Below are 22682 nucleotides of genomic sequence, written 5' to 3' on the forward strand. Positions count from 1 at the left end.
GCAGTGGAAACTGCTAAGAAAAAGCCGCTGCTGTGAGCCATTTAAATAAATACGATAACTTTATTTGTAGTCTTCTCTCCATCTCCGGCTCTTCTTCACCTCCTCTCCTCTTCTCATCCTCTTCTCGAATCGTTTGGCAGATTCACACAAAAAGTAACAGAAAAAAAATGTATCCATACATCGATTTATAGATAATTGTGCGGAATTATCGATTAAATGTACACATATAGTACACATGTCTAGGCTTAGGGCTAACAAAAAAAAATGTCCTTCTTGGGTGCACTAGAAGCTAGGGCCATCTCTAGGGGTATCCCTTAGTCTTCCTTCCGTTTATGAAGTATTTACAGCTTACTGGCCCACTGATCTCTTATTATGATATAGTACACATGCAATCATACTCTTACATACTCGTCTATGTATATGTATTTGTATTTATCCCTAGGGTAAAAAAAAAACAAAAAAATTGTACAGTTCTTCTGGTTGTTGGCGCCTCTCTTCCTCTTCCCCTGGCCCTCAGTTCAGCTCGATGTGAAGGAAGGCGCGCGGCGGAGGCGGTGGCGGAGGCGGTGGCGGAGGCGGTGGCGGCCTCGCTGGCAGTGGCACCGCTATCCGGTTGGGTCAATAGGGTCGCCAAACCTGTGTGAGATCGCCCACATCCTCGTCCCGCGGTGCCTCAACGCCCACCCCCTCGCCCTGTTGCACCTGCTCCACCGCTTGCTGCTGCTGCTGCTGCTGCTGCTGCTGCTGCTGGTGGGGATGCTGCTGGTGATGGCTCAGATGATAGCTTTGGTTGGAGGCCTCCGACGACTGCTCCAGCGGCTGCTGCTGGAGGTGCTGCTGCTGCTGCTGTTGCTGGTGCTGGTGGTGCTCCTGCTCCCCGGTGAGGCCCAGCAGGCCGCCAGCAGGCCCGATCTCGATGCTGGAGCGGCTGCCCGTGAGGGAGCTGATGGTCAGCTGCTGGTCGCTGGCACTGCCCAGGTACTGCTCGAGCTTTTCGCTGCTGTGCAGGTGCAGGTGGATCTGGTTCTGGTTGACGGTCGAGTACAGTTGCGGGTAGAGCACCACGGGCGGGGGAGGTGGCGGGGGCGGGGCCGCAGAATGACCCCCCGTGCCACCGTACTGCGCCGAGGCCGAGCAGTTGCCGTACTGGTAGTTGTTGTAGCCGTTCGACCAGGCGGCCGCATTGTTGTAGCCCCCCGCCCCGTATCCGCCGCCGCCGAGGTTCTCCAGGTCGGACTTGCCGGCCCCGGCGCCCGTTCCGTAGCCGCCAGCGGTCTGGTAGGGATCCGTGGCGAAGCCGTGGCCGTGCATTTCGGGCAGGACGGCGGGCAGGTGGGCGTAGTTGCCGGCGTCCAGGGAGCTGGCCGTCTCGTAGCCGCTCCCGTAGTGGTTCATGCTCATCCCCACCCCCATGCCCATCCCGACTCCCATGCCCACGCCGACGCCCACGCCCATGCCGCCCGCTCCGTTGGTCACTGGAGCCGCCGCTGGCGGCGGTGGGGGCGGCGGCAGGGCCATCTGGTGCTGCAGGTGATGCGCGTGGGCATGGGCGTGGGCGTGGGCATGGGCGTGGGCGTGGTGGGCGTGCGGATGGTGGGCATGGCTGTGGTAGTAGGCGGCTGCGGAGCTCGAGGATCCCGTCCATTCCCCTGCGCCCATCAGATCGGTTTCTGCAGAGAGAGAGAGACGAAAAGGGAAAGAGGAGGTTAGTCAGTGAGAGAGAGAGAGAGAGAGAGAGTGGGGGAGGGGGAGGGGGAGACAGCAACAATTTGCCAGCTGGAGGCCAATTAACCCTTGAATGCCTCCAGCCGCTGGCGTGGCGCTGGTGAAATTTTCCAACTTGTCAGTTGCACACTTGGGCGTGGCCGAGGGTTTAATTGAAAACATCATTTCATATGCATGGCAACGACATCGATGGGGACTTGCCCCGTGGCATGCATGCATGTGTGGTGTCCCCACCGTCCTCGGGTACACCTGTACCCGTATCCGTGCCCGTACCACCCTCAGACGGAGTCCGCCAGAGAGGGGGTGGGCATTGCATGCCAATGGGTTAAGGAAAATTGCCGAGAAGCGGCGACAGGCGACAGGCGAAAGAAAATTCCAAGACTCTGGCTCTGGCGACGTTGCCTAACAACGCACCCGCACAGCGGGGGGCATGCCTCCATCCACACCCCCATGGCCATGCCCATGCCCATGCCCATGGCCACCCTCCACGTACTAGCAATCTTTGCTCTCATATTTTGATTAATTATGTAGCCCTTTCCCCCTGCCCCCTCCCCATCCTAAACACTCTTCCAGCGAAGTCCAAAAAAGGTACGCGCCAAAAATGTCGCTTAATTAATTAAATTCATTAGAAACGACAAATGAAAGATATCAGCGAAACTCACAAGCGAAATTAGCTCAAAGTAAATCAGCTTTCAGGTAGAAGAAATATGATTCAAGACCTGAAGAAGAGACCGAAAGGGTTGGTAGGATATACCGAATCCCATCCCACAACAACAGGCCATACGATAGAGCAGATAATTTACCTTGCAGATCTTTGGAAGTGCGAGGAATGGGTCTCCATTCGAAGTAGAATACTTGTAGAATAAATTAAAGAATGCAGGTGTCTGAGGAGATCCCAAGTAACATGTTTCACAGCACCCCACACACACAATACAGCTTGTGAGCTTCTAGAGATGCTCGTATTTGGCAATAACTCGAACTTAGAGAAACGATATCGAATCTTCCAAATACTTTGCATTCACTCTGCAAAATAAAGAAGGCAAATTTGGCAATTGGCAAGCTCACAATCCACAAATCCACAGGATTCATGAAGCCACAGCTGGAAAATACTCATGCCTCTTGAATGCCTTCGATTGCTACGAATCCTTCCTTCAGTCAGATTCGGATCGCTCCGAATAACAAAAAGAGAAACAGCCAATTATTGTGTTGCTTGGTCATTCTCTCTACCAGAAACCCAAATAGAGAGTGAGCGAGAAACAAAAACCGAAATTTTCGGATCTAACACAATGAATGTGACGTTCAGTCTGTTTTGGGCGAGTGATTCGATGTAAAAAGAATCCTGCGACTCCGAACCAAGGGAATACCGAATCCCACCGAATCGATTTGGTTGCCTGTTGAGGCAGGCCTCTGGTGTGGAGTGTCCACTTGCTGAATCCCAAAAGCTCAACTCAAAAGAAGAATGGATCAATACACTGTAATGATTTGGAAACTGAAAGTAAATCTAAATGGGGCTGGCCAGTTTTTTAGGGGCTCCGTGTGTGACAGGGAAAGTGAAGTGTAAGTGAAACAAAACAAGTCTTTCGTTGAGATGATTCTTCAAGAAAGACATAGAGCTTGATCAGAGGATCTCTGACTATTGCCATCTTTCGTTTACATAAACCCAGAGGAATCCCATTTTTCTGCCAGTGTACTCGTGGAAAGAAAAACAAATATCAAACATAGTAGATATCAACTATGCGTAACGTACCTCACGCACCACACCACCCGACCGCCAACGCCACCGCCACCGCCTTCCCCTTCCCTCTTGAATGCGGCATTTCCCAGTTGGGCGGTGGCTAGCGACTAATGAAAGGTAGTACCAAAATTGCAAGTTGCATGCAACTTTTCACCCGGCACTTATCACATTTTAATGTTTCAATTAAGCCGCAAATTGCGTTGCAGCCAACAGCAACAGCAGCAGCAGCAGCAGCAAGGAGACGGTGGAGAGGGAGGAGGAGGAGGAGGAGGAGGCACTACCGCAAGCTTAGGCAAATGAGGTTGCAATGAAGCGAAACGCACTGGATGAAAGCCACGTTAGCAAGGGTGGGGTAGGGGTTAGGGGGGTACCAGGGTTAGTGGCAAGCGAAGGGAAGGGTGGAGGAGGTCAGTGCCGTTCAGACGGTGCAATTTTCTGTTGGCACGTGGAATTATTCGCCCCAGGGTGGAGGCTCCTTGATCCCGGACCCCACCAGGCAGTACCCTGGGCCTTTAATTGCGTATACGCACAGTCTGCCACTGCCACTGCAACCGGCTAAGGCGAGCGGGGCGGGAGAATAAGGGGAGTAGTCTCTTCATTCAAACTCTAATTTCGTGTTTTTTTGCTGTTTTTTCTGTTGTCAATTTACGAGTACGAGTACTCTTGGACTTCCTCCAGCAGATCCCACGGCTCCAACCGGATATCTTCGATTTTCACCCCGCCCGGTACACTCGTATCCGCTCATTGGGTGCAGCGGTAGGGAGCGGGGCGGGGCGGGGCGAGGCGGGGAGTGGAGTGTTGCCGTAGCGGATGCAGCCCGATCGGGCCAGCCAACAGAAACCACAGCAGTGGAACGCTGGAACGTTGGAGGCTTCTCCGACCCTCCTCCGAAACGGGCCAAAAGCCCAACAGAACAGAAGGAAGGCAGTCAGAAGGAGAGCACAAGAGTCGCACAGTGTCTCCAATAAGAGCAAGAAGATCCACAAGAAACACAAACAGAACAGAAGGGTGCGGAGGAGAGGAGCTGGCGAGGATCTGGAGTCTTGAAGTAATTTTAATTAAAGTGCGTCTGTGCCTTCAGAAAAAGAGCAAGAGAAAAAGTGCTGCCTTTGTGGAAAATGGCGGCAGAACCCACGGCAACAACAGCGATACGAAACGGAAGTGAGTTTGCGGTTTTTCGGCTGTCGGGGACTCTCGGTATTGGGTCTTTAAAGCAGAGCGGAGAGATGCAGTGTGCCAGGGGGCAACTGCAGCCATTGATGGCTTGCCACAGTTGTTGCTGTTTTATGGGCCAAAAAGATTCATTTCAATATGTGACATTGTTGTTGTTTGTGTGTGTGAGCCCCTCACTCGCTGCTCTCCCCTTCGGCGCCATGCCCCACTCAGGTGTTGCCTGCATCTTGCAACGTGGCAGCGTCGGTCGGCTCTGCGGCGGCTGCGGCTGCTGCTGCAACAGCTGCGCAACCGCATTTGGATTGATTTGTGGCTTAGAGCGCACCGAAAAAGCCCTAGGTCCAAGCCCAGGTCCAGTTGCAGTCACAGCCAAAGCCACAGTTCCAGCCCCCAGCTCACACCCCGCCTCCGCTCACATCCCGCCTTGGCTGAATTTGCATATTGCACTTCTCGCTCTCAGAATCTCAGAATTGATGCCTCAAAAATATTTAATGAATGCAAACACGAAGGCAGCAGCAGCAGCCAACGCCAAAGCCCAAGTGTGAGTTCTGCGGCAGATGCACAGATGATGCACGTAATTATGGATGGTTGATGCAGGCAGCTTCTCGTGAACGAGTTCTCAGTCTCTCTGCAAAGTGTCCAGGTGCTTGCGATACTCCAGCGCCCAGCCCCGCCCCTGCCAACAATTAGAAACAATTTGGAAACTGTTGCAAGTGCAACTGGATCCCAGGGATCGCAGGGATCTATCACGGAAGGTTTGGATCTTACTGGATCAGCCGTGATCATTCCCAAAACTCTATTCCCTTGATACTAATCTTGTTTCCATCCCATTGTTCCCTTTTGAATCATATTAGTTCTTCGTTCTATTCCACTGTTTCATTCTGGCGGTATACATATATCAATTCCGTAGTTCCGAATGAAATGTATAATTGTGCGCTACTCTCTTCGTTCGATTTCCATTCTTCCTTTCAGTTTTCTTGCCCTATCTATCCGCGCAGCGCACTTACTTATCATCAATTATCATCATCATTCCATACCACTTCCCATTCATCCAACATATACTCTTTGTGTGGCATTATCCAATCCTGATTTCTTTGAAATTCGCAATGATTTCCGCTGAATTCTCGGATCTTTCAGTCCATTCTCGCCCCCTCTCTGGCACTCGTTGGGCTCGATAGCTTTTGTTGCTTTGATATTTCGTGTAAATTAACAGCTTAAGCGCCACATTTAAATATTTATGACTTAACAGCAACAACAACAAAAACTTCGAGAGTTTTTTCCCCATTGACGACGCTTTGATTCCGATTCCGACTTCGACTTCGACTTCGACTTGGATTTCTCGCGTTCATCGCGTTTCGGGCATTTCCGGTTTCATCGAAATACACAACAAAAAATCACTCCAAAAATTAAAAAAAAAAAAACCAAATCGCATTGCATTTGTTGCTATTGCCTTTTGACTAATTGAAAGACGACGACGACGACAACGATGCGATGCGATGTGTCATTCCGTATTGACAATTTATTTGCGTTTATTTGGCCAGTATCTGGCCAGTTGACTCGGCCCCCGCCTCGGCTTTAACCAGTTACCAACAATGAAGCCAGCCGGCAGCCAAAGTCCCAAAGGGGAAAGCGTGGAATACCCTAGAAGAATCCATGGATTCATGGAGATTGTCCGTAGAGTTAATGTCCGACTGTGATCGAATTTGCTTCGAAACTGCATTTGCGAAATATCTGTCTCTTAGAGCTATACTCGTATGACAATTCCTTCGACTTTAATCTAATTTAAAGCCATTTTTGGGTTCCAACCGGAATATACTACCTACAACCAGATATAGAGGGATCAGAATAGATCATTCAGAAGAGTATATTTGGATACCCATACACTCACTTATATGTGCCCCCGCCGAATGGCCCATCATATGGCTTAGCAATAGTTGATAAGCCCCTTCGAGGGAGGGTATTCAAAAAGAAACATTTATAAATTAATTAGCATAAGCAAAACGCTCCGAGTCTGGGCTTAACACAGCAGTTTCTGCTTCAGATTCGTCTAGTTCCAAGCTGGCCACTGACTCATGTGTGAGTCAGATGCCGGTTCCAGCTGCTTGTCCGATGTCTTGTCCCCCCTCGCATAAGCCCTTCGGTTTTTTGGGCACATTTTTACAGCCACGCTACATCGAAATGAATGCAAATTAAATGAAGCCAAAGTTACGCCTCGGAATCGAATCGAAAACGAGTGCAAATGAAATTTTCCATTTCTTGTCAGACATTCTGGCTGTCCATCAGTCAGATTGCGAGTGGAGTAGAGACTGGCTCTCTGGACAGGCCTCTTAAAATTGGCAGAAATAAAACTGGTAGAATCCAGAGGGTAGACTTCTATGCGTAGCACGTGGCATTTAGCGTTCGTAATGTGCGGCTTGAAGTGCGAAAATTACGACATTTTCGGTTGAGACTTTTGGGATATCGTATGTAATCGTATTGGATTAGCAATGGAATGTCATATTACGAGTACACCTTCGGATATTGCCAAAATAGTCTAATGGGCTGTTTCCTGAATCGATTACAGGGGTTTCGTTCTCATGGACGGATCCTTTGAGTGGTCACGGTTGGGGTCACCTCCCTCAACTTTTGATATCTCCAAGGCTCTCTTTTCTTTCGACCATTTGGGGGCCATTCCTTGAACTTCCCGATGGTCATGGGATGGGGATGTGGATGGTGATGGGGATGGCGATAGGGATACGTATTATATAAATACCAATTTATATATAGAAAAACAGTCTGCGGACAAGCGTCAACGCTGAACTATTTTTAATCTGAGCTTTGAAAAAATAAATAAATTAGCGATAGACTGCCAAAAAAAAAAGGTTCCGAAAATACACTGAGATGAAGACTAAATTCGGTGTTGGGCCCAGCGGACTGGAAGACGGGGGCGAGCGAAGGGTTTGGGCGGGGGTATTGGGTGAATGGCAGGTTGATTAACTCAATTAAAACGTTTAGGCCGCCTGGTGCCAGTCAACCAGAGATACCCAGACCCAGACCCAGACCCAGACCCAGACAAGACAGAGCTACAGACAGCCAGACATCAATACATACCCAAGAGTGGTGGCCAGCTTTGGGCATTCAAAGGAATGGAATGGGGAGTTACGTATATGTTTAGGGAACCCTTACCTTGGATGTGGGGCGCATTCGGCTTGTAGACCTGGCAATCCGAGTTGATTGTACTATTCGGAGATGAGTAATTGCTGCTCAATTGTTGCACCAGACCCGCGCCGCTGCCACTGCTGCCACCGCCCACTCCCACTCCCACTCCGACTCCGACTCCGACTCCGCCTGTGGTGGTGGACCCGGGCAGTGCCACCGATGCTGCGGCCGCTGCTACTGCTGTGGCTGCCGTGGCCGCTGTGGCCGCAGCCGCCGCCGCCGTCGTCGCGGCCGCAACTTTGGCCGAGCGCCGGAGCGTCTCCAGTTCGTGCAGCGTCTTCGGGAAGCCGTCGATGTAGGGCCGCTGGCCCAGGCCGAGGGCGCGGTAATGAGGACCGCCGGTAGGACCTGCCGAGTGAAATGGTTACGCCTCGATTAGTGATGGGACAAATCTATACATAGATTGTACATATATGCCGATACCAAGAATATAAACCCAATAATTTGAGGTGGGAACTGGTGAGGGTGGAGGGAGAAGCGGAGGGGGAACAGAGAGGTACAATCAGAAATACACCTTTGAACTCATTGCTCAACCGGAAATGAATCCATCGATAATAATGTAAGCAGCTTTAAGCCATCGAACATGAGCGCTCATCCGAAATTGAGGATTGGACCGAGGCAGGCGAAGCATTCAGCGGAATATGCGAGAAATCTGTATTTATTTGGGTTTTTTATCAAATGAAACTCTTCCATTTAATATGAAACTGCTCTACAATTATAAACCTTCTCTTAAGTACATCCTAAAACATCCTATGTATTCCTCAGTACAATTAATGATGGATTCCATGAGTGCTTTGTGCTCTTTAAAGATCCGATCAGTCTTTTGGGTAATGGAATAATTATCGCCCGAAAAGGGAGACTCCATTTTGCTCTGCTCCGTGCCTGCAATTTCGCTTTTCTGCCGGCACTCAACAACGTCCTGCCCTGAACCCTGCGTCCTGCGTCTGAAAGTCTCCGTAATTAGCACAAACTCAAGGTGAACTCAAGCTGTACGTTACCTCTTTGTACGAGTATATACCATGTGCATGAGTACATACTATAGCCCCCCTATGTACACGTACACATACGATTAACGATGCAGCGAAGACCTAAAAATGCATTAACGAAATATAAAGAGCGAGAAAAAAATTAATTCATATATGCATTACACAAACTAAAAACTCAATACGCAAAAAACAAAAGCGAGAAAAAAAGGTTTTCTTTGAAAACCGCAAAATTTTCAGAAACCGTAAGAGGCAGAAGCGTTATCCCCCTGCCCCTGCCCCTGCCACAGCCACTGCAACTGCGAACTGCCCTCCTCTTGGGACAGGGCCAGGCCAGGCCAGGCCAGTCAGTCAGTCGGCTAAAACCGGCTGCACTTTTCAAACACCTTCCCGAGCGAATGACTGCCAAAGATGGCTGCCATCGACTGTCATACGATCCTCAACAACAGGAGGAGAAGTGCATACTGCTCGTAAGTGGAGCGGTATCGAGTGGAATGGCAGTGGAACTGGCATGGAATGTAGAGAAACGAAAGGAAACGAAACGAAACGAAACGAGACCTTCTGTTCCAGTTCGACTTCGTGTGTGCCCTGGGGATTAGGGGGACTTAGGATGTTTACCGGCAATTGAGCAGATCGGATCGGATCGGATCGGATCGGCTTAGCTGTTTACATTGATTAGACACTTGTCTAATGCGACCCGAGCGAGTGACCTCTGCTGCCGCCTCCGCCTCCGCCACCGCCTCCACCCCGCACGCAAGCCGGAAAACACATGTTGCAACCCAAAACGCTGCGGGGTGGCAGCCCGGAAAGTCCTTTCCCTTGCCACATTCGCGCAGTGTTTTCTTTTCTATTCTGTTCTGTTCTGTTCTGTTGTACTCTTTTGTGTTGTGAATAGTTGTGGCAAGTGATAATTGCTAATTGCCCAAAACAATGTTACCACTTCCCATGTAATACATACACGCATACATACACGGTGATGGTATCTGATGGAGGATGGAGGATGGAGGATGGGTGGATGGGTGATGGGATGGGCCCCACTCGTACCCGTACTTACTTGTCTTGGAGCGCGGCTCCCGAGGTCCGTCGACGGTGACTTTGATGGCTTTGGCGTAGGTTGCCACCTGTGGCGGGCTCGTTGCAACCGTGATTGTCAGCGTAAAGCTCTTCCCTGCAGCAGCAGCAGCAGCAGCATCAACCAGAAGGGGCAACCAGAAAGAGAAAGAGAAGGAGAGATGAATATTGTACGTTATGAATGGCAGTTTGGCAGTCAGTCGTTTCAGTACTAAACGTCGCTCGCTGATTTATGCGACGACCTCAATGGGCATGGGCATGGGCATGGGCATGGGCAAGGGCTGGCTGCTACCGGAATCAATTTGCAAGACACAAATGGCCAGAACCCCGAACATCCCGAGAACACGCGTCGTGTGTTTCTGTGTGTGGGCTTACCCTTGAAGAGCCACAGTTCCTCTGTTTGTGGATCTTTTGTGGTCTACACGAACGCGGGACGGGACCTGTCATCAATTTTAGGCCTGTGGCATTACTATATGTGGAACGTACTGTGTGTGGGGTGCACGACCCCTGAGCACTCGCTTCCGTCGTGCGCCAACCCCCGGCTCACACGCTTCTCTTCAGAGGGGGATAGGTGTGTGTTACTTTGTGTTCGGATCGAACTGCTCCTCAAATGCTAATCTGCTAATTTCGGAGGCTGCACTTCCAGGGCACTCCTTACTTCGGGCATCCCCAGACATCCCAGTCTCGCCGGCCCGCGGTGCAATTTGTTTGAACTCTTGACATAAATTTGGTTTATCCCGCCTCAATGGCTGCCGCCAAAGTTACTCGGGCCCGCGGAATGGGCATTAAATGAAGAACTGTTGCAACCTGTCTTCCGCACCCCAGAGCAGGACCCAGTTTCGGGGCAACATTGTGGCCACCGAGGCAGGGGCGTGGCCAGGGGCAGGGGGGCAGGGGGGCAGTGGGCAGGGGCCAGGGGCTTGACCAATGTTTGCACTATTTATGGCCGCTCGACTAGTCGGCGTTTGGTCAACAAAATGTATCGATTGTGGGTAAAAGCATTAAATGAATTTCGTTTTGTTTTTATTTTGCACTTTTTGACATTGTCTGTCTGTCCGTCAGACAGTCTGTCTGTGCAGTCCGATTGCTGCAGTTTCCTTCTTGAATCGGCAGGAAAAAAAACAAACAAATAAAAGTCTGAATGTACGAGTACATATGGACGGTAAAAGTATGGACACACAAGCACAATTACACCCACGAAAAGCCCACAAAAGCGACATTGTTGTTGCTGTTGCAGCTGCAGGTCGGGCAGACCCGGCTCCCGCCTCCCGTCTCCCGTCTCCCGTCCCCCGGGTGCATACCGAGTGGCAACAACCCATCCATGCTGACCGCAGAAACCTCAGTCGCATCCCCATCCCAGCCCCATCCCCCACATCCCACAGCCGCTTCCTCTCATTGAACACCTACGCAGAGAGGAACTGCAGTGGGCGGAGGGGGGATCAAGGGCTAGAGAGTAAAGGATATTGCGGGTTGCACAAGAGTGCAAGAGCCTCTTCAAATACCCCTCCCAGCTAACGTCTTCTGATCTTTATTTCAGATCATCTGGATCTGATCGCATCCTCTGAAGCATTCCCTGGGTATGTACATACGTAAGTATATTCCAAATAGTTCCAATGAAGGACTGCCATGACAAAAGAGAATCAAACTCTCTGTCTGTCTCTCTCCATGCCGCTCTGTGACTCTGTGACTGTAGGTGTAATTTAAGATTTGATCGCTCAACTGATGTCTGATGTCTGATGTTTGATGTTTGATGTTGGATGCCTGATGTGTGGGGCAAGTTCATTAACCGAAGTCAAATCCGAAACCACGAAGAGCCGTTTGGAGCCGAGTGGCGATTGCCTGAATGGGTATTTAGGCCTCAGATGCTACCCCAAATGGCTGGCCATCAGTTAGAAAGCGTTTTGGGTTTGTCTTCGAAATGTCTTCATTACGCCGTAAGAATTGCCTCGAATTGGATAACTGAAACCGAAATCGTTGCCGTGCGTGTCTGTTCAGCTCAGCCCCAGCCCCGGCCCCAGCCCCGGCCCCAGCCCCGGCCCCAGCCTCAGCCCCAGCCTCTCAGCTCAAAGAAAGATCTATCGAAACGTGAACGCAAATTAATCAAAAGCAGCAAAAGAAGAAAGAAGTAAACTGTTAAATAGGCCTCAAGCGCGAGCTCCTTTTTGGGTAATTTTTCAAATGAGAGCAAACTGGAGCAAGCTTCTCTCCAGCTCTCCAGCACTCCAGCTCCCAGCTCTACAACTCTCCAGCTGTCTAGAAATACAACTCCATCTGCACCGAGTCGTATGTAAAAGTTCGTTAGAGTAATATGAAAATGTTATTGCTGCCTTTGGCTGGCTTTTGTCTTTGGCATAATGATAAAATATCAGGCTACGAGAGCCACTAAAGACCCCGAAATGAGAGCGATAATAACCGTAATGGGCACAAAACCAAAGCCGAACAAAAGAGATAGGGATAGGGATAGGGATAGGGATGGAACTGGAGCTGGAGCTGGAGATTGGGGATTGTTGTGTTAGGGAGTCCAATCCGACTCCAAATTAGTCATCATCAGAGCTGGAGTCAGAGTCAGAGTCAGAATCACTTGAGCACTACTCATCTACTTACTCACGCACTCTAAACACCCGACCATACTGGAGTCTATTAATACTTATGCATACACGTAATCCGTACTACTCGTATGTCTGAATTTATATCTGAATCGCGAGTCTCACAGCCATGAGCAATAGCCAGAAGCCGATAAGTCCAGCCCCAGCTCGGATCTGAGCTATCGTAGCGCTGCAAGAACCCTTTTCGATGGGAACAAACGAAGCCGTGACTCTGTGGGAACGAGCGGCACAAACCGAGCATTTAGCGTTCGATAAGCTTTCGACTGATATCCCGCGGAATATAACAAACGAACAACAACAAATAAACATATGTGCGAGTGTGTTATGCAAGAGCTGTGTCAGTGGATGGTAGCTCTGATAATTGCTGGGAAACTCTGCCCCACAAGGAAGTGAACAGATTCCGTGGTCTCCGATCTGCGATGGATAGCATCAGAAGCAGGAGGGAGCAAAAGTTCCCACCCTGATACCGCCATAACCATAGAAACATATGGAATACGAACGAGTAGTAAGTACTACTAGCAGTAGTACTATATAGCATAGCTGTTAAGCTTAGAACATGGGTTATTCGAAAGCGGGATTGATGAAAAACTTCCTCTTAGTAATTAGTACACTGTGCACATCATGTACCGCCTTTCATCTTACACGAAATTGTGCCATAATCTATATTGCAATGAGAACTAACTCTTCATAGAATAGGGAGATATCCACACAAGAGTAGATAAAAATCAACTTTAATGAGAACTCTCTCTTGGTTGTTGGATTGTTGTTTAAAATATTCATCCTATTAGCCGGCTAAAATCTACTCACTTCGGACTTGGGCTTCTCCTAGCCTCTTATTCAACCACTAAGTCGGATCAGGGACCCAGCCCGTACGGGCTTTCAAGCAGGGGGGGTGGCCATGCGAACAAATCCTTTGGGCGCGTGTCCTTCATTTGCTGTGTGCGTGTTGTGTCCTTTGTTTAAATCGCATCGCCAGAAAAGTCAAGCCCTTTGATATGATTGCCCGCTTATGAGGAGGATGATGGATGCGGACGATGATGATGATAATGATGATGAGCGCTGATAAGTGAGCCCAATCAACCAGTCATCGATCTGCAAAGAGTCTGTCTCCCTGTCTGTCCCACTCCGCTGCCATTCCATGTCCGAATCAGCATCAGATTCAGATCTCCAACATCAGATGGAGGTTCCCATTTAGATTTGGGTTTTCTGTTTTTGGTTTTCGCTTTTCGGTTTTCGGTTTTGTCGCTGACGGAAAATTAAAAAACATGTCGTCGACGCATGACAAGGCCAGGCCGAGAGGCGATAACTTGCCACGCCCCACGACTGGGCTGTCAGCCCACTTAATAACTGGAAAGCAACTCTCACTCGCCCAACCCCCACCCCCCACTCGCATCGTATCGCATCGAAAACGAAAACGAAGCAAACAAAAAAAGGCAGAGGAAATTTTAAGCGGGAGCCAATGGTATTGTCTGATACCGTGGATGTTCCAGGGAATGATGATCCGGACTGTACGACTGTCATTGAGCAGGATATTGGACACTGTAAATCTAAGGAACCGACCCAAAATTTTCGGGGGCATTTCAATTTCGCATCTCGAATTCATACATACTCGTACTTCATGATGGAAACGTGTATTTTGTTTTCTATTTATCTGATCTTGTCTCTAGATAAATCTTAAGGTATGTCTTATAAGATTATTCACTATATACATATATCCGGATATGCTCCCACATTCAACCTTCATATAAAGTTGCCTCTTTCCATCTGAAGCTCTCTGGGCGTAGTCTTCGGGGATTCTGTGGCCTTCCAGGGTATCCCTGGCTTCGATTACTCCTCGGACTTGTATCCTGTGTGCAGGTTTCCCTTTTGGCATTTTAATGGTCTCATTGTTTTCTGTTGTTTTTGCGCTTTGTCATCTAATCAGAAATCGCTGCATGATGTCCGCCGATGGCTGTCCGCGTGCCGGCGGCTCGCTCGCTCGCTCGCGATTCCAGCGCGCGTCCAACGGCTGGGGCTGGACCGGAGTGGGAGTGGGAGTGGGAGTGGTTGTGGGGGCGTGACCATTAAGCCAAGTGAACTGTTGCTGCCTGTCGCTGACAATTTGGTCAACGTTTATGTTCTTACATCATTAGCTTGTTATTTGCATGCCTCTCAGTCCTAGTCCCAGTTTCAGTTTCATTTCGGTTAGGCTCTAGCTCTCGGGTTGGTTTGTCCTGGCCCGGGCTGGGTCATTGTTGTAATTATTTTGTTTTGGCCCTTTTGCGGCACGAGCCGTCAATTTTCAGAGTTCGCAGAGAGGCAACAAGCCAGCGCGAGGGACGTCTGAGGGCAAGTCGTAAGCTGGGGCTGAGGCTGGGGCAGAGGCAGAGGCAGGACAGGGACAGGGACAGGGACAGGGACAAAGGCAACAGTTGCAGCTAATTAACCAACTGCTGCTTCTGCAAATTCTATGCAACATTCGACCTGGCCAGCCATGCTCGTGCTCCTGCCCATGCCCTTGCCCTTGCCCGTGTCCGTGCCCGTGCCCCTGCCAAATTCCACATTAATTGTGGGTTCAAATCGATTACCAGGCCAGGACAGGCCGGACCAGACCTAAGCCTTGCGTGACGCCTCCGATCTAAGTGCATATGGATATGGATATGGATATGGATATGCACGATTACTCGTATTTGAATGGAGTGCAACTTTTGTGTGCCGCCTCGTGTTGCATGTTGGCCCGGGGCCAGCGCCAACTGCAGCCTAATGTGACGACTGCTGTACCACCGATCTGCAGTCGGTGCTGCCTCACTCCGCTGGTGGTGGTGCTGCTGCTGGTGCTGGCGGTGGCCGAAGGGAGCGTTCGGAGGACAGTTCGGAAGGGCGCAGAAGGAAGGAGCACTTTCGGCATGTCACTCAATCAATGCACTTCCGATTGGGGCCAAAGAGCTTCCGCTCTCCAAATTCGGGATCTTTTTCTTGGGGTTTTAGGGTTTTGGGTTTTGGGTTTTGGGTTTTGAGTTTTTGGGAAACTGGAACTGTGGGAAGGAGCAGTCCGACAGCGGACAGTGGACAGCGGACTTTGGATGGGAAAAGGTGAATGTCCTTTAAACGACTGCTCTTATTGTATCATTATCGATTGTATCATTATCAGTCATCGATCGACTGATCCTTGATCCGAGACAGATCCATACCCTAACCTATCCTGTAAGCCCGTTCTTCTCTGGATTTGCTCTTAGAAATTTCCCCAAATAGAACTCCCCCAATTAGTGGCGCTCAGGAGCACCGCACTCACCTCGTCCGCTGCGTCCCACGAAGCGGAGATCGTTGAACTTGGCCACGTCGTTCTTCATCTGGGCGGTACAGTTTCGCAGCTCGGCGCAGCAGTTCTCGTCGTTGCCGGCGCGAATGGTCACGTAGGTGCCGTCGCCGACCTCCGCCAGAGCAACGACCTTGAAGGCCAGCGGCAGCGTCTTGTTGGAGCGCCAATGGGAGGGCAGGGCGGAGCACAGGAAGTAAGGATTGCTCGTGCGCACTGCAATAAAATAACGGATGCCGGATGCCGGATGCAGGATGCAGGATGCAACAGCAAAAGCAAAAGCAAGAGGCATGGAATGGTTCGATTAGCATTTGGTTCCCCATCGTTCAGTTCATTAAATCATAATAGGATGGCCATCAAATTGTGTAAAAACGCTCAATTATTTATAGTTTGTTTTTATGCCCCCTCCCCCCCCCCCCACCCACAGTCGCAGCTCCCACCCGACCGCTGACCATCAATCATCCATGGAGTGTTTTCCAATGTCGAGTGTCCGGAGTCCGTAGTCCGTAGTCCGGAATCCGGAATCCAGTGTCCGCAACCCGCCATCCGGTGGTGCATAATTAATTAGTCCGTCTAGGGATACCACGTCATGTGGAGGTGATTGGAGAACTGCTGAGTGACGGCTGGACGGACGGAAAGGGTTAGGGGTTAGGGGTTAGGGGGTAAGGGTTGCCAGATGACTTTTGACTTTTGACGTTTGACCTGGTGCTGAAAGTGGGCCAAGCGGAACTACTGTGGGTGGGTCGGTCGGTCTGGCAGAGCTAGTGGCGCAGATAATTGATTGATAGGACGGCCTTTGTTTCGGATAACAAATTAATTTGGGCCTCAAAGTCTGTCAAAAATTTCTCTGATCGAAATCGAGTATCTTATTGATTCAACAGTTTTGCATACTCTCCTCTCCTCACCTCTCCTCTCCCATCGGCGCGTGTGTCGTGTGCCTTTAAACGACCTCGAAATACATAATTATCTATAATTGTGAATTTATTTGAAATTTAAGTTGAGTTCGGAACTTCAATCGCTTTCATTTTTTCCAATTTTGAATAAGGAATGCCCTCCTGTTTTGCAACCCAACAGGAACAACGAGTTGGCCTTCCTTGAGAGTACAAAATCACCGAAAATATCTGAAGATAGTAGAGTAGAACGAGTAACCCTATTTCTCTGATTGAGAGAAACTTTCCAAGCCGAAAGCTTATCCAAAAGGCTCGCTAATCGCTCCTGATCCTGCTGCAATTCGATATCAACCTCATGGATATGAAGGAGCACCAGTTATGAATAGTATAGTGAGTGCGAGTGCCAGTATGTGCTGCTGTAGGGAGGAAACTGGTTCACCAGCTAATTATCCAGGTCTCTGAGCAGATTCGGCTGTCGAGGAGGGGCTGAACGGTCGGAGCTGAGATTTCATTAGCAGCTTTCATTTCGGGTCATTGATACTCGTATCTGGCTGAAGTTGAAAGGAAAGTTCAACAGGCAGCGAGAAGAGGAAGCTCCCAAGCAGCCAAAGGCCAAAGACTCGTGCGTTGATGTGGATATCAATAACAATTATTGATATCAATTTACGCATATTCAGGGCTTGCATGCCCCATCATCATCACCATCATCGTCATCGTCATCGTGAACAGTGGAAGGCACAATTTTGACATCATCATCCGTTGACATCGACAAGCCAGGGAATGGTATAATGGATAATGCTGACGGTGACGACGACGATGAAGATCATTACGGAGCAGAGGAAGCCTCAGAAGTGCATGCGCAAGGATGTGGCAAGAGTCGGCAAAGAATGTGCGCTGCCTCACTGGGATCGGGTTATCCATCACCGATCCCCCTGACCCCCTCTCCCCAATCACAGCTTGGACACGAGCTAAAGTCGTGTGTGTGTTTGCTCCGTAAAGAAAGCCCTCTGCAAGTACAGGAGAGTAGTGCTTGAACCATCTATCTACGGACCATTCCATCTGGAGCCCTATTTAGAGAAGGAGCTGCACGACAACTCATTATCTTCTCAGCTTGTTTCCGACCTCCTTTCACTCGAATATTCAGCACCTTTCATCTATCCTGTCAGCACTGGTGCAAAAGACTCTCAGATTTCAGCCTGCCAAATTGTTCACAGTGTTTCGACACTTTTCCAATGTGGCTCCTTAATCGGCCAGACTATGATCAGTTTCATATTTCGTGGAAACTTTCGATTAAATCAATTCGAAGTTCGAACACAAGAACCATACGATTCCAATGCATTCTTCCATGAATTTTCCAGCTTATCTTTTCAATATTCGATTCTTAAGGCATTGCTTGGAAGAAAGCAATTAAGAGCGTCCAAAGAAGTTTAACGAACTTCTGCAATGGCTGGCCAAAATGCTTGAAAATACATACAATGAAAAGGGGTTTTTTCTATTTGTGGTAGTAGTTACTTAACTATTAAAATCAGCAAAAAATTCAGTAACAACACAAAATATACATATAACCTCCTTAACGTACCAAAGACTTTGAGATTGGCTTGGTGCAAAACTCTTCGAATGGATAGGACTATCTTTGGGGAAGAGCTTTTCGCAGGAATCATCTGCCTTATAGGATTTTGTTGATTTGAATGGGTTCAATTTGGCCAACTCCCAATAAATTTCGAAAATAATTTCGGAACAGACTTTAAATGCTTTTATGGCACTTCGGACTATTGATCCCTTTCAAGGCTATATGTAGGTACTTTATCCTTTCTTCCTACGAATACAACCTATCCTCAGTAGGGTTCTTTGAACCTCGTAGCACGATCTTTCCACACACAAAGGGAGTGTTGTTTTCCCCACTCTTATTATACTCGAAGTATATGCTATACATATATTTACTATAAGTAGATGATCTTGTTTTGATATTCTGATCATACCCACTACTCACCTAACTCCCCGGGATGCTCCTGCTGCCGCTTCAGCACCAGCCTCTCCATCCACAGCAGATCCTGATGCACTGCATTGTTGTTGTTGTTGTTGTTGTTGTTGTTGTTGTTGTTGGTGGTGGTGGTGGCAGTAGTGGTGCTGCTGCTGTTGCCGCCACCACTGTGTCCACTGTGGGCCGTGCCGTTGCTGGCCCCACCTGTTGGAGAGCTGCTGCCCACGCTGGCGCTGCTGGAGGGCAGGACCTCGCACATGACCGATGCGGCGGCGGCGGCAGCGGCTGTGGATGCTGTGGCGGCCGTGACCACCGACGGGGCGGCAGGTGCGGTGGCGGCCGTGGCCCCTTTGTAGTCGCCCGGCGTGCTCCAGCCGTTGCCCGTGGGCGAGGTGGAGGATGTCACCATGCTGTGGTGGGACGGGTGCGCGTGGTGCGGATGGTGGTGATGCTGTAGGTGCTGCAGGTGCGGATGCGAGTGAGGATTGTGGGTGTAGTGGTGCGGATAGGGGGGGTAGTACGAGTGTGGGTGGTGGCTGCCGACGCTGCTGCCGTTGATGCTGCGCGCCAGGCGGCCGGGGCCAGCGATGCTGACGGGCGCCACAGTGGCAGGGCCCGCGTCGCTGGCGGCGGGATCGGGGGTGGTGGACTCTAGCGCTTCTGCTCCTGCTTCTGCTTCTGCTGCTGCTGCTGCTGCTGCTGAGGAGGCACCCGTATGGGGGCGGCGGCCGCTGGATCTTCCTCTGGATCTGCTGCTGCCGCTGCTGCTGCTGCTGATGGACTGTTGCGTTTTTGCTGGGTCGCTGGCCAATAGATGCAAATGCATTCGGCGCGGCCCTCGGATCGGTTTACTTTGATCTGCTTTCGAGCTGCTTCCTTCTTTCTCTTTTCTCTCCTTTCTCTGCCTTTTATCAGTCTACAGTGCGGGCTGAAGCTGCTGCTGGAGGGCGCTTATCGACTGGCAAGTGTTTTGTTCATTCATCCGTAAATCCTTATCTCTAGACCGACAAAAACAATAAGCAAAACCGAAAGAAACTATATCAAAAATTGATTGATTTTGGCACTACAGCACAGAACTGAATGAAACAGGGCGGACAGAGTGGAACAAAGTGGAACCGAGTGGAACAGAACGGAAGAGGATAGCGTGGAGGCTGTGTCCATTTGATGCCGCTGCCTACTTTGAGGCGCTGCCAACTCCCGCCGTTCCGACTCTTTCCCTATCTGGTGCTCGTTCCGACAAATTAGTCACAAAAATTATCACTGGAATTAGTTGCTGTTCCGAGCATGCCTCGTATAGATGATCTCTGTGCTCTCCGTTTTGCACTACACTTTGTTGTTATACATTTGTGTACATAGATATGTACATGTGTTCTTATTTACTATTTGGTTTGTGGGCTGGATTGCTTTTGGTTCTTCTGCGGATCACTGGACCGGGGACGGGCCCCCTTTTCTTGTTTTTGCTTTTCCGAATAACACCAGCAAAGATACTCGAAATTCTGGAATAGCTTTCAAATCTTTTTTCAAATATTGCTTAGAGTTTGCCGGGAATATGCTGAGCGTTTCGGGGATATTCTTGAATCATTTGGATCGGTTTTGGTTTCAGCTTCGAACACTTTTCAGTTCACTTTTCAAAGTTGCAATTTTGGCGCGTTTTTTTTTTTTTAATTTAACTGTTTCTACTCACTTACACACACAGACACGGAAAGAGTGCTGCTCCCTCTTCATGAAATAGTTGTTAAAAAAAAGAGATCGATCACACAACTACGGATATCTGGGCGGGCACACGAGCATGTGTGGGTGGGTCGAGCAGGTGCGCTCGCGGGTCGTACTAAATCGTTACTGACACTTCATGTGGCCGCCAGCGCGACTTAACCCGTGGAACGGAACGGAACGGACCAGTCGAGGCGGCAGTCGGTGGGAGCAGCAGCAACAGCAGCAGAGCCGAGGCCCGAGACCCGAGACCCGAGGCCCGAGCTCAGAAAATAAAGAAGTGGAAACAAAAAGAATCGCTCGCTCGCTCGCTCTCTCGCTGGATTTGAATTCAGCAATTGCCGTTGTTGTTGGCTCTCTTGCGCTCGTGGTCGTGTTCTCTCTTTCGCTTGCGCTCAGCTGGCGCTGCGGAGAGCAGCGTCCAATCGGCTGGCCGTCCGGCTTGCGCCGCCTACTCGCTGATTGGCCGCCCGCTGTGTAGGTCAGGGTGGTGGCATGTGGCATGTGCCACAGGCACAGGTACCGCGACTACAGCCCGCCATCCCATTGGGTGGAGACTGGCCACAGGGCAAGCTGCAGCCCGTCAATTGGCCCTGGTCGTGCGATTTTAGCCGGGGGTCCAATGGACGCTCTTATGCGTTCACTTTTCTCTTTGCTCTCTTCGGGTTTATGCTGAGCCATCTTAAGAGAGCTCTTCCCCAAAACTCTGCCTCATAAAAGTCATAATTTTAAGTTTTCCCCCATGGCACAACTACACTACACTACTGTGCCATTTTGTCCTATGACCATTTTAAATACATATGTTCATATGTACGCATGAAGAACTATTTATATCAGGCAAACTTTTATCGGCACGTAAATATATCTAAATTGAAATTTAAAACTCGTATTATTTCTAGAAAATATAAACAAACAGAAACAGGTTTTACTTTTGAATTCTTCGCAAGTGCTCCATGTGTGTCGGGATCTACTCGTTTTTTTAGTGAGAGCGATAACAGGCGCTATCACTGCGGTCAAGTCGAGTCGAGTCGGTGCCTGCGGTTGAAGTAAAAAATATGTGACTGAACCTATGAACCTTATCTAAAAACCTCAAAACAAAGCCATCCAAATCTTTGGAAACACTTTATTTTTTGTTGTTTTTTTTTTAATTTAAATTAATTGCAAGCAATAGCCTTGTGAGTTACACAAAGATATTATTTGTGTAAGTGTATAATCCACTAAATGATAATTATAATTTATTTAATTTTAAAATATTATTTTATTCCATATAACTGTTTTCCATCTGCTCCATACCGCACACTCCGTTATGGCATCTCTGGGATTCCAGTTCCAAGTGATTCCATCAGATCGTGTTTCTTCATTTTAGTGGACATTATCATTTTCTATGACTCGTCGTTTTCGGGTTTCTTGTATCTTCATAATTTCAGATGCCACAGATTTTTGCTGTTTGTGGGGGCGGTAGGTGTTAGGTGCACATGATGTACATACATATGTATATACGGATATGCATATATATATGATCATATTTATTTATGGCGATTTCCATTTAACTTTGACGTCAAACCCTATTCAAATAAAAAGTTAATTACTTCCTTTTATTATTATCTTCTGTAAGAAATATTATTCTTGGGAAAAGGTCTTCCACAAAAGTCTCTCTAACATATTTTAACTATCTAAAAAAATTCCTTACCTTCGTCAGATGCCTCCGCTGACTAAATAAAAAATAAAAATAAACAGGAAACGTTTTCCATTCAATACAAATATATATAACGAACACTCTATAATTCATTTATTTGGATACAAAATGTTATAAGATAGTCCAACCCAATTAGCTGAGCTTTACAATTTTTTAACCCAAGCTCAAATCCCGCTTCTGATTTTAGTAACTTAACGTAACGGTCGTATTTTGGGTCATAGTCATATCATTGAAACCGTAAGTTTGATTGTTGCTGAATATGCGCTGTATAGTAGAATATAGTAACTGCTATGCCTGACTGCTAGAAAAAATCAGAAAAGCAATGATTCTGCCCAGACTGCCCCAAAAATGGATATGGGCTTCCTGGATTCTTGGGTTGGTACTGGAAAAATATCCTGAAAAGAAGCTAACTCCCACGATTCATAAAATGTTGGCTCATGGTCAAGTTTTTATTGAACTTCAGATCTTCCAAGTGAATTAACTTCACAATAAAAAACTCTGAGAGCTTGGAATTCTCCATCAAGTTTTCATTCGCCCCACTATATCTTCATCCATTGAAACGTGGCCAGCAATGGATCCGCATAATGTAAAAAAAAAACTCTCAATTCGTCTGCTGTAA

General features: G+C 48.8%; 1 protein-coding gene across 2 annotated transcripts; it reads right to left on the reverse strand.

Moving 5' to 3' along the window:
• Nucleotides 1-58: 58 nt before the first annotated feature.
• On the reverse strand, nt 59-20490 carry LOC6597708 (protein lozenge). 2 transcript variants are annotated; one of them, XM_026990647.1, is made up of 6 exons: nt 20346-20490; nt 18667-19655; nt 15763-16002; nt 9869-9982; nt 7799-8179; nt 59-1670 (listed from the first exon to the last, which is right to left on the reverse strand). In XM_026990647.1, exons 2-6 carry the CDS (start codon nt 19481-19483, stop codon nt 619-621), a joined length of 2604 nt encoding a protein of 867 aa, XP_026846448.1. In that variant the 5' UTR covers nt 19484-19655; nt 20346-20490; the 3' UTR covers nt 59-618. The 2 variants fall into 2 exon arrangements, with proteins under 2 accessions (XP_026846448.1, XP_002022859.2); XM_002022823.2 differs by having other exon boundaries at nt 20342-20490.
• Between the last annotated feature and the right edge of the window lie 2192 nt (nt 20491-22682).

Source organism: Drosophila persimilis, unplaced genomic scaffold (genome assembly GCF_003286085.1).
Source record: "Drosophila persimilis strain 14011-0111.01,24,50 unplaced genomic scaffold, DperRS2 tig00000606-arrow-arrow-pilon, whole genome shotgun sequence".
In the NCBI taxonomy this organism is placed as follows: Eukaryota; Metazoa; Arthropoda; class Insecta; order Diptera; family Drosophilidae; genus Drosophila; species Drosophila persimilis.

What these genes read in the sequence shown, in the direction of transcription:
- LOC6597708 (XM_026990647.1), bottom strand. Translation starts at nt 19,483, where the DNA reads ATGCATTTGCATCTATTGGCCAGCGACCCAGCAAAAACGCAACAGTCC. An exon ending in GGAGCATCCCGGGGAGTTAG is followed by an intron (nt 16,003 to 18,666) that starts GTGAGTAGTGGG and finishes ATTTTATTGCAG; the next exon opens with TGCGCACGAGCAATCCTTAC. An exon ending in GGAGCCGCGCTCCAAGACAA is followed by an intron (nt 8,180 to 9,868) that starts GTAAGTACGGGT and finishes TTCACTCGGCAG; the next exon opens with GTCCTACCGGCGGTCCTCAT.